Raw genomic sequence first — 16562 nt, 5'->3', positions numbered from 1 at the left:
AGTACAAAAGAAATGCATCTACGCGTCACGTTGCGTTCTCAATTAGGTAACCGTTCAACTAGAATGAACCGCGGTAAAAAGTCCCCTAAGTGACAACCCTGATTCGTAGTGTCACATGCCGACGCGCGCGACAGTGAAATCTTTAAGGGGAAGTTTTTGTTGCACAAGTTCGTAAACACGCGACTTTGTCGGAAATTGGAAACTAGATCGAGGAAAAACAGAAATGGTTCCAACCAACTCATTGTTTTTGTGAGAAAGTATACATTGTTAAAGCAAATCTGCGTGCGAAAATATTTTGTTACATTATCAAGATTATCATCAAAATCTGCTTGAGGTATCCGTCGGTAATTTTAATTATGTGCTAGTGACATAAGCAAGGCGCATGTAGGTTAGATTATTTACAAAATTATTAACGTTTACATGTAATTTAATAAGCTGAAATAATAATTATAATAAATAGGTACTTATACAAATATATATAGAGGTTAAATAATATTAAAATAGGTTGCATAAGAAGTGAAAATTCTTTCCGTAAACAAAGTAACAAAATTTTTATCTAATTTAAATAACTATGTAATCTTCATTTTATTTTTCACGGCTTAGTTGTAAAATGATATAAAGGAATTTTCTGAAACTGAAACTCTAAAAATATATACATGAATAACATTTTGGTCTTCAGTTTCAGAAGTACTCAATATTTAATATGTTTAGTGAAAAAAATATGACATAAAATTAATAATTATTAAATATAACATTAAGGCAAGCAGAAACCCTATTTTGTTATTTTTTGACTTCCGGTTTACCTAGTTCCAATACAATAACGAAATGTAAAAAAATATGAGATATAGAGCGCAATATTTAAAAGTGTTTGCTACATTCAATTATTATTACGAATCCAAATAAGTTTTTTCCATGCATAAAAATATCAAATCGAGAACAGCCAAAATCAATACAATATGATATACTCGTAGAAATTAAAGATAGACTGTATAGCACAAAAAATACTAACAGTAATATTTAATTTTTTCCAAAAAACATGTAATTTTACGATCACGACATATTTTTACATGTAAGTTGCATTAAAATTGTCGTTAAAGTAGAAATTATTAATATAGGCTTCCTCTTAACTCATATGACATCATATAAATTCTGACTTAACGGTGAAATTAAAATACAACTGGTTTAGAATAGTTCCAATGCTCTTACGAAATGTGCATACAAATGAATGGAATGGAATTCTTTTGAAGATGCAGAGATTTTATTTGAAATATTTGTTCTGTTTGTTATTTATTATGAAATAGCGATTTAACAAAAGCCCATCTATCATGGTTCTGTCTACAGATACGCTTGTTATCAAAGTTTTTAATTTTTTTTTCAATTCGTATATTTTTACAAGTAAATTTTAACCCTTAGAAGTGATTTTGTTTGAAACTACAATATTTTGGTTATATTGTTAACGCAGGTTCGTTTAGGCCCAACGTCATATGTTGTTAAACACGTGCATCGGAAATCATCTTCATAACACCTTTCCTTCCATTTAAGGAAGTCGAGCTATAAGGTCAATTGGTCAAAACAAAAGGTCTTAATAGTTGTTGCACAACTGTTATGTCAGCGTTGTGTAAGAGGCCGGCACGTTCGGAAGTCACACTTAAAAGAAGTCCATTTTTATAGGTCGTGGTAGGTAGTTAACACACTTTGACTTAGTAAGATCGTGCTACCAATCCAGTGATACAATCCAGCACTGGATTGCTACCGGAAAAACGTCAACGGCCTTATTGAATGCACTGGACTGCAATTTCAAAAAGCTCGCGCAAACCGCCGAACCAATTTTGCTGAAATTTGGTATGGGGATACTTGGAGTCCTAGGAAAGGACATAGGACACTTTTTATCCCGGAAAAATGTACGGTTCCCGGGAAATAAACGAATTTTGGCGCAACGGCTTTGCGAGCTATCTAGTGCACTAAGTAAGCATACTGTAAGATAATTTATTTATTTTAACCGACTTCCAAAAAGGAAGAGGTTATATGTTCGGCTGTGGATATTTTTTATTTTCAATATTCAGCACTGTAAAAGTAAATTATACCAAGTCGAACGCGGTGTTACTTCTACATGAAAAATAGAATTAATTCTAATAATTAACAAAAAGATTATGTATATATCTATTTTAAAACTATACTATTATAATATGTTAAACTATTTCATTTTAATTATTTTTAACAAAAAATTAAAACCGACTTCCAAGGTAAAAACAATAATAACATCCTTATGATATGAACTAAAAAGTATTAAATATTTTTTCCTATTTAGATAGGAAAAAGGCACTATTAGTAGTGCCTTTTTCCGAATTCGGCTAAACCTCTACTATTTCTGTACTCAATCTTGCTGAATCTTTAGTTCTCTGACAGAATATTTGAAACTTTTGGAACTGGCACCGACTTCAAAATTATGAAGATTGAGTACAGAAATGAGGTTTAGCCGAATTCGGAAAAAGGCACTATTAGATAGGAAAAATTATTTAATACTTTTTAGTTCATATTATAAGGATGTTATTATTGTTTTTACCTTGGAAGTCGGTTTTAATTTTTTGTTAAAAATAATAATTTCACTCTTTTTAGTTACCTACTAACCATCGCGTAAGAAAATACTTCAACCCCTCAATATTATTTTAATCTTGGTAAATGTTTACAAACCTACCCCAATTTATTTGACAAACTACTACAAAAGAAAGTCGACTTCTGGGTCTGGGTGTTGAGGTCTAAGTTCCAACCTAACCTAACCTACTTTTGGACTTTCTAGATTGTGTTTGTTTTTGTTTTGGCGGGGGTTTGTTTTTGTTTTGGCCCCCTGCCCCCCCCCCCCCCTTTGGTATCCGTGGCTGAGTAGTTAAGTAAGACCCACTCATCACAGCCTTGAGATGCCTTAAAAATACTTCGTAAACATCAGAAAACAGATGATCTTATCTGAAGATTACGAAAATCTCAAATGCGAATTTCTTCTAAACGGAGAGTTTATTGGCGGTGGAAACGGTAATTAGGAGTTTTTCTCACCCAAAACAATCCTCCTTAACCCATGTCACCAACATTTAATTGACGTAGGTTCCTAAACCTTAGCCAAATTTTTCTAAGTATTTTCGCCATACTAACAAGGGTCACATTTCGGCCTGTCATTCGACAGGGGTTGATTTTGAGAAAAGTTTATCTGAGCTTTTTTGCTTCCCTTGGCGCCCCCTATCGATTGGTATAATAAAAATTTTGACGACAAAAATACAACCCCCTATGGGTTGTATTTTTGTCGTCAAAATTTTTCGAAGTATTTTCGCCATACTAACGAGGTTCGTATATCGGCCTGTATCTGGCCGGGGGTTGATTTTTGAGAAAAGTTTATTTGAACTTTCTTACTCCCCTTGGCGCCCCCTATCGATTGGTGTAATCAAAAGGGGTGGTTATAAGAGGTTGAATTTTTTCGTCCAAATTTTTTTAAGTATTTTCTCCTTGCTAACGGGTCACATTTCGGCCTGTCTTTCGACAGGGGTTGATTTTTGAGAAAAGTTTATCTGAGCTTTTTTGCTCCCCTTGGCGCCCCCTATCGATTGGTACCTATATTCAAAAAGAGTGGTTATAAGAAGTTATTTGGACGAAAAAAATTTCTACGTATTTTTTTCATAGTGCCCCGTTTCCTTCAGTCTAACCCAAATGTGTGCCTTACACTCTGGAGTAAAGGTTGAATTTGTTACTTATGTTCAATTTTGTGTTACTTGAAATATTATGTATTTTGAAACAACATTAAGTATATTTTTTTATATTAAAATCGCTTTGAAATATACCAAATAAATAAGGACATAACGTGATGACTGATGATTTTTTATGGTGTTGTGTGTATATTGTATCCATATACAACCATGTGAGTTGTGACATTGGTGACCCTGACATGGTAGTGATGATGATGATGATGATGAATGTAATTTGCATAGTAGCATATGCTTTCAGTTCTTAAAACAGCGCCTAAACCCGCGAACTTGTATTTATAAGGAATCCGGAGTTCTCTTAGTATCTTCGGAACCATAGTATACCTCGGTGAAAAATCTTGCGTTTTGGTAGCATATGCTTAGGATACTTCTTATAAAACCAAAATCACTATATGTTTCCATACAAATTTCGAGGAGTTCCCTCGATTACTCATGGATCCCATCATCAAGTCACCACTTTTGTGAACATGGTACCAAATTGGAATGAAACCTAATACAACAAAATAAAAATTTCGAAAATCGGTTCACAAACGGCGGAGTAATCGTTGACAAATAAAAAAAAATATATCCACAGCCGAACATATAACCTCCTCCTTTTTGGAAGTCGGTTAAAAATATATTGTATCATGATATCGACGGGTGAAAGCGGAAGTGGCGTATCTCGAAAAACCCAACTTTACAGTAGAGCCAAAAAACTTTTTTTAAAATTCATAACTTCTATATTTATCAACATAGAACGTTAAAAATTGGAACGTATTTATATTATGATTACGTTTAACTTAGAAACGTCGAATCACAATGAAAGTTACAAAAAGGTGTTATAATAAAGAAATTATAAACAATGGTGCTAACATAGCTCTCACTTTGGTTGCGCCTTATAATACGAGCAAACATACTTTTTGCTGCTTGTTGTACGATAAATATTTCCTTTTCTATAATAAAGATAGTAGCTGATTGCTATACAGTAATAACAGGGTGTTATAATAAACAATTATAACACCCTGTTATCACCCTGTTGTTTTAAAGCAATAACATTATAAAATTACGAGCTTTTGCCCGCGGCTTCGCTTGCGTTAAGAAGTATTATTATATACAAACTTTCATCCCCTATTTTAACCCCTTGGGGTTGGAATTTATCAAAATCCCGCCCGCGACTCCATGCGCCAAAATTCGTTTATCGTGGGAGAACCGTACATTTTCTGGGATAAAAAGTATCCTATGTCCTTTCCCGGGACTCAAAGTGTGTCCATACCAAATTTCAGCAAAATCGGTTCAGTAGTTTAGTTGTGAAGAGGTAACAGACAGACAGACAGACAGACGGACAGACAGACAGACACACTTTATATTCCAGTATGGAAGAGCAAATAAGTGCCTATTGAGTTTTGTATTGAGTTTTGGCAGCCATGGAAAAGAGTAGTTGACTTTATTTGTGTTATGTCGCTTCAAAACATGTGTTATTGGTAGAATTTTAACATTGTACAGGATGTAACAAAACAAAAATAAACAAAACAAAAAATTCGGCATAGTGTGTTTAGACACTAAAAGGAGATTACCAGAAGCAATACTGTCAAAGCTGACGAGAAGAGAGTATGATTCAATTTAGATAAAAATGTAATTGAACAAGATGTAAAGATAGCATTGTTATTGAATATTCTATTAAGATTGTGTTGCGATTGGTGTTATTTTGATAATGTTTATGCATAAGTTTTTGGGGACGAATGACAAAATAAGTTTTACGAAAAACGGGGGGGGGGGGGGGGTAGATATGAGATACATTAAGTTCTGAGAGCTTTAGCATTAGCTTTGTCCACACTGTCAGGGGCGGATCTTGAATTTGAAGCCCTGGGCTAGTACTGCTTAGGGGCCCTACCTCATTACTCAACTAATTGCCATTTTGACAAAAAACTTTTTTCTGTAGTGATGTAGGCATATCTATACTAATCTATACTTAATATTATAATTGGGAAGAGTTTGTTTGTTTCTTTGTTTGAACGCGTTTAACTTTGTTTGAAAGCCCATTTATCGAGAAAGGCTATAGGCTATTTTTGTCACGCTAATACTAATAGGAGCGAAGAAATAGAGGAAAGTGTGGAAAACACGGGAGGAAATTATTTAAAAGGTTTTATTTGAATTTTGAACACGCTAATCTCAGGAACTATTTTGTTAGATAGTCTACTTATCGAGAAAGGCTATAGACTATATTTTATCACGCTAAGACTAATAGGAGCGAAGAAATAGAGGATAATATATAGCCTTCCTCAATAAATGGGCTATCTAACACTGAAATAATTTTTGAAATCGGACCAGTAGTTTCTAAGATTAGCACGTTCAAACTAACAAACTGCAAATTCTTTTATTTGGTCATCGCACTGTAGGTCCTTTGTTAAATCGAAATTTATCGTAAGAACTGATAATTAATGATGACATTGTTGTCCTGTATTTGTTTTCTATATACGACATCCTGGAGAAAGAACGCTCTGCTCCCCGTGTATTAAATATTTCTCTATGGCTCTGCTTCACAGCTAGTGATCCTCATCTTTAAAAATCTTTAAGATGGTATAGCAGTTTGTGGAAACACCAATAAGTTTCTTTTCATAAATTAGCCAAATATTTCACAGCAAGAGGTGTAAGACTCTGTCTTAGACTGCAGTAAGTAAAATTTTAACTGAATTCACTCATTTGCACTAAATGTTTGTCTACGGCATTTGGATAATGCGCTTTAAACCTTATAATCGGATTTTTTAAAATTCTATATAAATTTTATTATTGATAATATCGTCTATTGCATTATTCATACTTGCACCGTTTATCTTAGGTTTTGCATATATTTTATTTTACCCCATTTTGATATACACAAGATACAAAAGCTGTCCGCTACAATATCACTAAATCAAACATCCCTATTTTGTTTACCGTCTTTATGAAATACAGTGGTACTAGTTATATTAAATTAGTTGTAAGCTGACTCTAAGTAATATCAGTGAAGTTGATTCCTAGGCAGATGGGGGACCTACGTAGTTTGGTCGCGTTACGTCAAACCTAGCCGACAGATCACAATCATTGAATTGACATGATCCGACGAAATGACGTGGGTCTGTCAACTGCCTAGAAATCAATTTACTCGATGGTACATGACCTTATTGAAGTAATTGTTATGAACAGTAAAATTTTAATTGATTTTCTCCTATCCTTTAGGATGAGTAGGAAAACATTATCCTCCTGTCAGATTTCACCGGATCATAAGCCACCGGAATACGCGTTATATAAAAACGGAGACAATACGTAATATTTTCTACAGTCGTGGGAGAGAAAAGTGCGGTTTCACTGATGGCACAAAAACCGATAAAACCTGAGAAACATATTGTGTCAGGAAAGTGTAAACATCGTCATTAAAATTTGACATTGTTATCTTAGCTACGTAACCGAAATAAGATTACTTTGTGTTAGATTTTGTTATAAGTCTGATTCGATATCAATTTGATTTACCTTCATGATTCGTCATGATCCATACTCTGAATGAACTCGAATCAAAATCGACTTCGCTTTGAACAAACGCTTATTTTAAATTGAGCCACAGCACGATGCAATCGCGCGCTAGTGTAGATGTCAAGACTCAGGACCAGGAGTACTAAATCCTACTGAGATCGAGTTGATATGATTTTCTATTGTATCGGAATTCGGAAGTTAAGGGGCAGCTAGCTCATAACTGTAAAGTGTAGATATATCATTAATATTTACCTTTACTAAGAACGCAATATTATATAGAGCAAATGTGCTTAGGCCCCTAAAATATCTGTCTGATTTTGATTTTGGCACAGATTTCTTAGAGTAGATTATAGTTGGCTTCATAAGTATTCTTACAAGTCATCGTTATAAAGCATTGACTTAGGCCTTCCAAACTAGGTCATCTAAATAGGTTAGGCGTTTTTTCAGCTCTAATATTGGTGTAAAAACTTTCTAGACTCGCTTTCGATACTTGCGCAACATCCAGAGATGTTTTCTGTCATTATGACGTAATTGTGACGTAATGACCGAAATAGCAGAACGTGCGATATTTGCTCCGGCGCAGGCGCCACATATCATCATCATGGATGACCTACTTACTACTTAGAAGTAAGACCCTTAAAGAGTTAGGGTCAGTTATTATTCACGCCTTTCAATAGTTTTATTATGACGCGGACGTTACCATTTTTAAATAAGTCATTCTTTGAAACTAACAGCTTAAAACCGGGTGGCAAGTCTGTCGATGCGCATCGCCTTGCATACAGGGTGTAACAAAACTAAGTGACAATACTTTAGGGTCTGTATGAGTCCCTTGTATAGAGTTCACTCTAAAAGTACCTGCAGCGGTGAAAGAGAAATATTATTTTTTTACTTTTTTATGGGGAATCTGGGGAAACTCGTGATGCTGGGGCGCTTGCTACAAAACACAAAAAGTATTTGGTCTTTCAGCGCTGCTACTTTCACAGTTAACTCTCTATAAGGAACGCGTACACATCCTAAAGTATTACCACTTAGTTTTGTTACACCCTACATTTACTATACATAGTAAATAAAGTTCATAGCATTACGTCGCTACATCACATTGCGACGTATGACGTATGACGACGACCTTAAGATAATTTAATGTCATGTCTCAGCTCTTTACTTATTTAAGAATTATTCAGAAGGTTTGTTTCAGAGTTTTGAATTAAGGCCATTGAGGCCATTGATAATGAATTACACATTTCATTTTGCGATTAACACGCATTAAATAGGTAACCTGCATTTTCTTATATTGTATTTCAAAATGACTTTAATATGAGAATGGCCACCGCTTTCATGCAAAATAACTTTTGTTGTTACGTTGTGCTTCAGACTATACCCAGGACCCATACGAGACGTCTCTCGTCATAGCTCGACGTGACGTCATAGCCCATAGGCACAATAGACATAAGGACCAGTAGTTCGACTGCAAAGAGACGGACAGGTTTCAATATCTGTCAAATTCGTCGGGTTTCACTAGGATTATAAGCGGAATGTGCCTCGCGCTGGCTGATATACTTAATTTATTTTTAAATATTTAAAATAAAGATTCTGACAATTTTAATCGCATGTGCCAAAACACAAACAACAATACGACCAAAGAGGAACACGTCCAGCGAATATGTCATAGTTTTAAATTCGTAGGTAACAAGTTAACAACCCTAGCGACGATTTTCGTCATAATACGTTAAATTTAAAAATTTCAACATCAGTTCTAAGTCGGTATACTCTATCATTCTGTCTACTCTGCCATAGGCCTGATAATATTGCTCTTCTTTTTACTAATAATGTAGAATTGAATTGTTTATTTAATATTTTAAAGTAACAAAAATCGCTTATAATAGTTTGAATGAATTTTACTTACATTTTAGGCAACAAGCCTTTTTTAACCCCCGACAAAAACGATAACTCGTCGTGACGTCATAGCCCATAGGCCTGATAATATTGCTCTTACTCTTTATTACTATTATTATGTAGAATTTAATTGTTTGTATTCATTTTTTAAAGTAACAAAAATCGATATTTTTAAATTTTGATCTAGCTAGGAATCATTTTTAGAAAATGACATTTTATTCGTGTCCTGGTGAATAGCTAGTACGTATCAATATGAGGAATCTTTCAAGTCTAATCTTCCTTATAGGATATATTTAATTATTATGATGCTATAAGGAAGGGAATGTAATGCCCACTGCGAGGAGCGTCTACCATCAACTCGATAAAATCAAGAAGAGCGTGAAAACTCAACTCGATTTGCTTACATATTACCGGCACGCGCGTATTGAAAACGAGAGTTCCACTACGAAGTAATTTTGAATCCTATCCCCTAAAACATAGAGTTCGAAATTGCGTGTTACGTCGACTAAATTGGTTTACGAGTTTTTTTTGTGATGCTAACACTTTTCTAACGATAAACAAATGGTTAGAGAGTGAAATAACTTAGTTTATATCTTCCGTATATAAAAGGTGTTCAGAAATTATGAATATTTTACGAACACGAAACGGTAAATGCGCTTTTCTCTGTTAAAAATATGAATTTGTTATACTTTTACACCTATAGAAGGTATTAAAAGATTAAGTGGTGTTCAATTTGAATTCTCGCGTGCAAAAATAGAGTTTTTACTCCGCTTTGCCGAATCATCATCTTTTAGCAGAATCATCGAAAACTGTTTTTGTAAATAATAATTTTACTAGAATTAAAATTAACAACATATGCATTGAAATTCAATTTTCAATATTACTTAATATATTTATCGTTTGAAAATAGTAATAATTTTCTGTACTATGTAATTCGATGTGCAGAAATATTCGAGTTAATTTTGAGTAAAATTATGGAACTTGTTACATAATAAAATTGAAGTTTATATATTTTGTAGATACACTTTCAGTTTATGTTAATTCTCAGACATTTCATAATATCGTTATTTATTATTAAAAATAAATGGAATTTATAACATTAAGTTAGGACGTAAAAAAAAGCCAGGGTATCTTGCAATGTATTCGTTACGTTGACAGGAATTATTTAACATTCCTATTATTTAATATTGACTAATAATTGGATAGAATGATGCTTCAAGATAGTTACTTCCCCAATAACTTTCTGTACGTAATAAACAGTAGCTATATATTTTTATTGTGTGTGATCATTAGCAATAAACTTGATACTTTAATATCCGTGAGAAAATCATAAATTCGCCTATCTAATTACTTACAAAATTAATAATTAATAGTGCGAACAAAACCTTATTAGTAAGTACGTATATTTTTTATTTATTTATGTAAATCAATTTTATTGTGGGTCGATTACTTTTATGTAATTTTGTTTATATAATTCCAATCACTGGTATTGACTAGTAATATATTGACAAGATGTAAAAATGATAGACTATTATTGAAATTTTCAAATTAACATCATTATTTTGGCATAAACATGATAATAATATATGCATCTGCTAAGTCGGCACTACTATATCAAATTTCTTATGCATTAAATGTGTTTCTATTCCTTATAAAAATGACTGCTTTGCTATAGCGTAAATTTTTGTAAAAAAAATCAATTCGATTTTTGTAAAAATCTGCTAAGTTGGCTCTACTATATCAAATTTGTTATGTGTTAAATGTGTTTCTATCCCTAATAATGACTGCTTTGCTATAGTGTCGATCTTTGTAAAAAATATTATGGCAATGATATTGGAAACGTCGAGTAAAATGATAAGTTCGATGTAAAAGTGCGCCGACTATCGCACAGATGTTCGAAAGTGTCGACATTCATTTCCTCAAACCGCAAGCGACTCACCTCTCTCCGCGAAAGCGTCGGGCGCGCCGATGTCCTGCAGCTGCTCCTCCGCGCCGACGTCGCTCGCGCCGAAGTTCTGCTCGCGGAACACTACGTTGTCCGCGATGGGACCCGTGTGGGAGTTCGTCTGGACGGAGTTGACACTGTCCGGGGCGTAGGGGAACACGACGCGGGGGCTACGCGCCTTCCAGCCCGAGCTGGCTGCGAGCAGCCCGGCCCGCGGCGGCGCGAACGGCACTTGCCCGGGGTACGTGAACCCGAAATTAGGCGCGTACGGGCTACCGAAGTTCTGGTGCAAGTATTTCGGGTGCGCCAGCGCGCGGAACCGCGTCGCCGGCTCGTAGAACCGTTCCGTGCCCTTCTCGTCCGGCGACGTGAACTCGTAGTCGGGTCCGTCGTCGAGCTTGAGCGGCAGGTCCGTCAGGTCGATCTCCCCCCGGCCCAGAGGCTGCCGGCTCTCGTCCTCGTCGAGGAACAGCACCCGCGCTCGGCCCCGGCGCCGATAGCTCCTCGGCACGAACACGGGTACGCCGGGGGGGCTCCCGTACGCGAGGCTCAGCGCGCGACTCGGCTCGGCGGTCGCGACGGACGCCACCACGATCAGAATCACTTTCCATCTATTTTCGCTCAGCATGTTGTATCGGTCACTGCTCCGAGGGTTTCACTTTCATTTTATTTCGCCGCGTTCACGTGAGTTATTTTTTCGCGGGGGGTTTATCGCATGGTTCGGGGGGTTTCGGGTTCAGGCGGTGCGCATGGTTCGGGGACGCGTGCGGTTCGGGGAGTGAGCGCGGTCGGTGTGCGCGCGGCCCCCACTGAGCGCGGACTGACGTTACGTAAGGAATGTGTTCGGTTTACGTAACGGCGATAGCGTTGCTCGGCAACCGCGTTTTGGGGATGACGTCACGGATCCTCCTGACCTCATTGTGATGTGGGTTTCCTGGTATCGGGGGCTCGTCGAGCTATCATGGATCTCCCGGTGGAGCCATGTGACTGGATTTTCCATTATTATCTATATATAAATTATTTGCCTTTATTTCATTCTTCTGGATTAGATTCGTAAATATGATAAACATTATTAAGTACTTAGTCTTCTTCTCTCTAGTTATTAATAACGTGTGTACGAATTTTATTTATCTAGATCAGGAAAGGTATGGGTAGGTTTTTGTAGAAGTCTCTATGAATTAGATGACCCTATTGAAACCAATGGGTCTATTTATATAATGTGTGAAAGGCATCGCGGGTCCGCTCACCGAGTTAGCTTAAACCATGTAATCTAGATCTGGTTTCCTTAGCTTTTAATCCTATCTTTTCTTAAGGTATTTTTAAAGCATAGATTTGATTCTACTTTATTTTTTTGGAACTAGTGGTAAAGTTATACTAAGTTCAGTTCAAAAACAGCTAAATTATAAAATATACTTTATGTAAATTATCCTAACAAAACCAGAGATTTTATTAGCTTACGATTTTTTGAAGTAATAATTTGACTAACTTAAAATTTTCGTACATGTTAAGTTTAAAAAATATAGTATTAACATAATATTAAAAAGCACTCTCTAGCGGTGAAAAACTCATAACAAAGTAAGGCTTTCACTAGTAATGACATGCGCATACGGTTAAAAACTAAGCTAAGGTAGCTTCTAGTCCAAATGTGCGCCGGTAGATGGCGTTATTTTTAATATTAAGTTAAAATAATATAATATTTTAATTACTATTTCAACTCCAGTCCGTTACAGCTTCCAAAAAATATTCTTTCTTAACAAATTTTATAATTTCTGATTGATAAAATTATCAAAAGAAGTGCTTAAAAATATTATAAGACATAATATTTAAAACAGTTCCAAAATTACAGATAATATTACAAAATAGTAGTATTAAAAATAATTTATATTTCGGCGTAAAATTTAGTGTAGCGCCATGTAGCGCTGTAGACGAACAGAGAACGCGTTGATGTCTTTAGTAACACACTGCCCGCGCCTCGTAGACTCAGTACAAATTAATTTTATGGAATAATCAAGTTTAAATATAACAAGAATTTTTAAATTTATTTTTGTTTATTACAACATATTAAAATAATCAAATTATATAACAAGAATTGTTTATGATATCATTAAAATAATGTCATATTTTCTAATATGTATTATAAACTACAAGCTGTTGCCCGTAATTCTGTCCGCGTGGACTTCATTATACAGCACGCGGTGGTTCTCGTTTCTGTGGAAATGCCGGGATAAAAATCTATGTAATAAACATAATTGATCTAAAATTTAATGCTTCGTAAAACTTTTGACTGACGTACACATTCGCATATTAGTAAACATGTTAGATTTAAACTATCGATATTTTTAACCAAATATTGACCAAAAACAGCCTCATTTAATATGCAAATCCACCCTTGGTTACATAAGCGGCGCCATGCAGAAAGCTGGTGGCGGGAGAAACTCGTAATGACGTCAATTACAAACACATCACCGACCGACTTCCGGTGCTCGTTAGAAAACACTCAAATTTTAACTGACAGTTTATATTGGTGCACCACTCTCGGTCAGCTCTGGATTTATTTATAGGCAGTATGGCCTATGGGCTGCATCGTCCCAGGGGGGAGGCGGCAGTGGCCTATTTACATCCATATTTCCATACTAATATTATAAATGCGAAGGTATATATTTATAAAGTTTTAATATAATTACTTAATATTATCTATATATATAAAACTCAAAGGTGACTAACTGACTGATTGACATAGTGCTCTATCAACGCACACAAATTTGGCAAGCAGGTAGATGTTATGAGTAGGCATCCGCTAAGAAAGGATTTTGATAAATTCCAACCCCAAGGGGTTCAAATAGGGGATGAAAGTTTGTATATAATAATACTTCTTAACGCGAGCGAAGCCGCGGGCAAAAGCTCGTAACTTTATAAGCATGAAAGTCTGTTCGTCTGTCTGTCTATTACCTCTTCATGACCAAACTACTGAACCGATTTGGCTGAAAGGACAAAGGAGGGACATACCAAAGTTCAGCAAAATCGATTTAGCGGTTCGGGCGTGAAGAGGCAACAGACAGACAAATACACTTTCGCATTTTTTATATTAGTATGGACATTATTTTGGTTATTATATTATAGTCCAGTGTGTATCTTTAAAAGGCCGGCAACGCACCTGCAGCTCTTCTGAAGCTGCGAGTGTCCATGGGTGACGGAAGTTGCTTTCCATCAGGTGACACGTCTGCTCGTTTGCCCCCTAATTTTATAAAAAAATAAACAAGATGTTAGTGTAAACACCGTTATACTTGAAACCATCAAAATATGAGCCCGTCAAAATGAACAACTTTTTCTATAAGAGCAATGCTGGGAACTCCGTATGAAGACGACATTTTTTTTTTGATTTTTCTCATAGAAAAAGGTGTTCATTTTAACGGGCTCATTTGATGGTTTCAAGGATAACGGTGTTTACACTAACACACTGTATAACACACAGTATATTATATCTCTCTCTTCATTTTCTCTCAGAACCCAGTGGGATATCCGTATATTATGACTAGCAACATAGCGCAGGATCAACTTTTTACAAACCCGTATCTGACGCATGCATCTTTCTTGTCACACCATTAGGTGATCAACCTGTATCGCCCTAACCAGGAAACAACATGTTTTAACGAGACGATCAAATCCCTGTACTCAAAGTCAAGAACCACGCTCAACCACTGAACCCCAGGGGCGTTAAGTTGATTTTAGTGACTACTTTTATAACATAAAGGTACTGTATATAATGGTGGGTTTATAACAACTTTTTTTATCGATTTCTTATAAGCTTTCGACACCGTTTATCCAGTCTCATTCGGTTTAATTGCCGGAGCGCCACAAGGATGTATGTTAAGTCCGCTTCTCTATATTATTGTGTATGTTGAGTAAAATTTTTCTTGAAAACGCTGACTCACACGAAAAGTGGGACATATTTGTTGTGAACGTGAAAGGCGTTTTATCAAAGCCTTGATTCGGATAAAGCGTGAATAATTTAACGCCATTTTTATAATTAGTGGCACGAAAGTTAGAGCGCTTACAGATGAACGGCACGTGCCGGCGGCACGCGTCGGCGGCAGTCGACGGCAGGTGACGGCACGTGTCGGCGGCAGTCGACGACAGTTGGCAGCACATGTTGGCGGCAGTCAACGGCAGTCGACGGTATCCGTTGACAGTTTATCACGCTTGCAGTTGTGAAGTACCGCGTAAGGGTAAGCGTCCACAGGTCGGTATCATCTCGCATCAAACGGATAATTTTTTCACAGTACTTCCACTGTATCGGCAGCGTACGAATTACCGACTAGCCACTAGCCAGTATGTTTATCTCCTAATAAGTCCAAATAAAATTCCTAAGTCAAAATTTCTGCTTTCAAATTTTCCATCCACACCCCCCTTTCGAGCATTCATTTACTAATCTAGTCGGTAATCCGTACGCTGCCGATAGAGTGAACGTACTGTGAAAAAAATATCAGTTTGATGCGAGACGTCCGTTGCGTACGATACCAACCTGTGGACGCTTACCTTTAGGCGATACGTCACAACTGAGGGCCTACCACCACCTCTACCAAGCAACACCGTTTGACAGATGAACAATATAACTAGAGATCTTAAAAAAGTTGATATTTCACAGCGGATTTAACAATATTTTGCATTTTTTAATGATTTTAGTAAAATTATATTTGAATATAACATAGAAATTTTCGTAATTTTTCGGCAACGATCGTATTTCCCGAGCGTCGGAAGACGTCGCTGCAAGTGCTGATTTAAAATTAACTGTAAGAAAAACAGCGCTTTGCAGCAACGTAGAGGCGCCTGATGTTGCTTGGACGTTACCACGGTAACGCCGCGATGGCTTCCCGGTGTGTGAGGCACTTATTGACGGACCGGCGACAGCGGACAGCCACCGGCTATATGATATTTACTTCTATTTCCTTTGAACAAGGTGAAAAATGCAAGTTCATTGTTTGGGGCTCTTAGTTTCATAGATTCAGGTGTTTTCGTGAGTACGACAATTAGCGAAGATTTCCATACGCATTATTAATTTGGGAGTACTGTACGGTAATGTTATTGTAATCTTACAACAAAGTGTTCTGGAAACATGATAGTTTTTGGAAATGTCGTGATAGTCCCCTGCAAGCGTCATAAACTGTCGATGGCTGCTGTTGACTGCCGTCGACTGCCGCCAACTCGTGCCGCCGACTGCCGTCGACTTCCGCCGACACGTGCCGCTGACTGCCGTTGACTTCCGCCAACACGTGCCGCCGATTGTCGTCGACTGCCGCCGACGCGTGCCGTTCGTCCGTAAGAAGCCTCAATAGCCTCGTACAGACTAGGCTTTTAAATTGTATAGTCGTGCGTTGTATTATATTTTGCTATAGCGCGGTTTGTGTGCCAAAGTGCCAAAAATAATTACACTATATTTTAATTATTAGTGTCTAAACACACCATGCCGAAGTTACGCGGCGGAAGTTCGGCAT

At 36.6% G+C, this 16562-nt stretch overlaps 1 protein-coding gene across 2 annotated transcripts in view; it reads right to left on the bottom strand.

Annotated features, from left to right (window-relative positions):
* The window catches only part of LOC121739777 (serine protease 33), a 50856-nt gene extending 38984 nt beyond the window's left edge, over positions 1-11872 (bottom strand). For both annotated transcript variants that reach the window (XM_042132340.1, XM_042132341.1), the window contains exon 1: positions 11065-11872. In XM_042132340.1, the coding sequence (XP_041988274.1) occupies positions 11065-11698 (634 nt within the window). In that variant the 5' untranslated portion in view covers positions 11699-11872. The remainder of the gene's footprint in view (positions 1-11064) is intronic.
* Positions 11873-16562: the final 4690 nt, after the last annotated feature.

This window comes from Aricia agestis, chromosome 2 (assembly GCF_905147365.1).
Source record: "Aricia agestis chromosome 2, ilAriAges1.1, whole genome shotgun sequence".
In the NCBI taxonomy this organism is placed as follows: domain Eukaryota; kingdom Metazoa; phylum Arthropoda; class Insecta; order Lepidoptera; family Lycaenidae; genus Aricia; species Aricia agestis.
The sequence above is the reverse complement of the archived record's forward strand: the minus strand, read 5'-3'. Positions and strand labels throughout refer to the sequence as shown.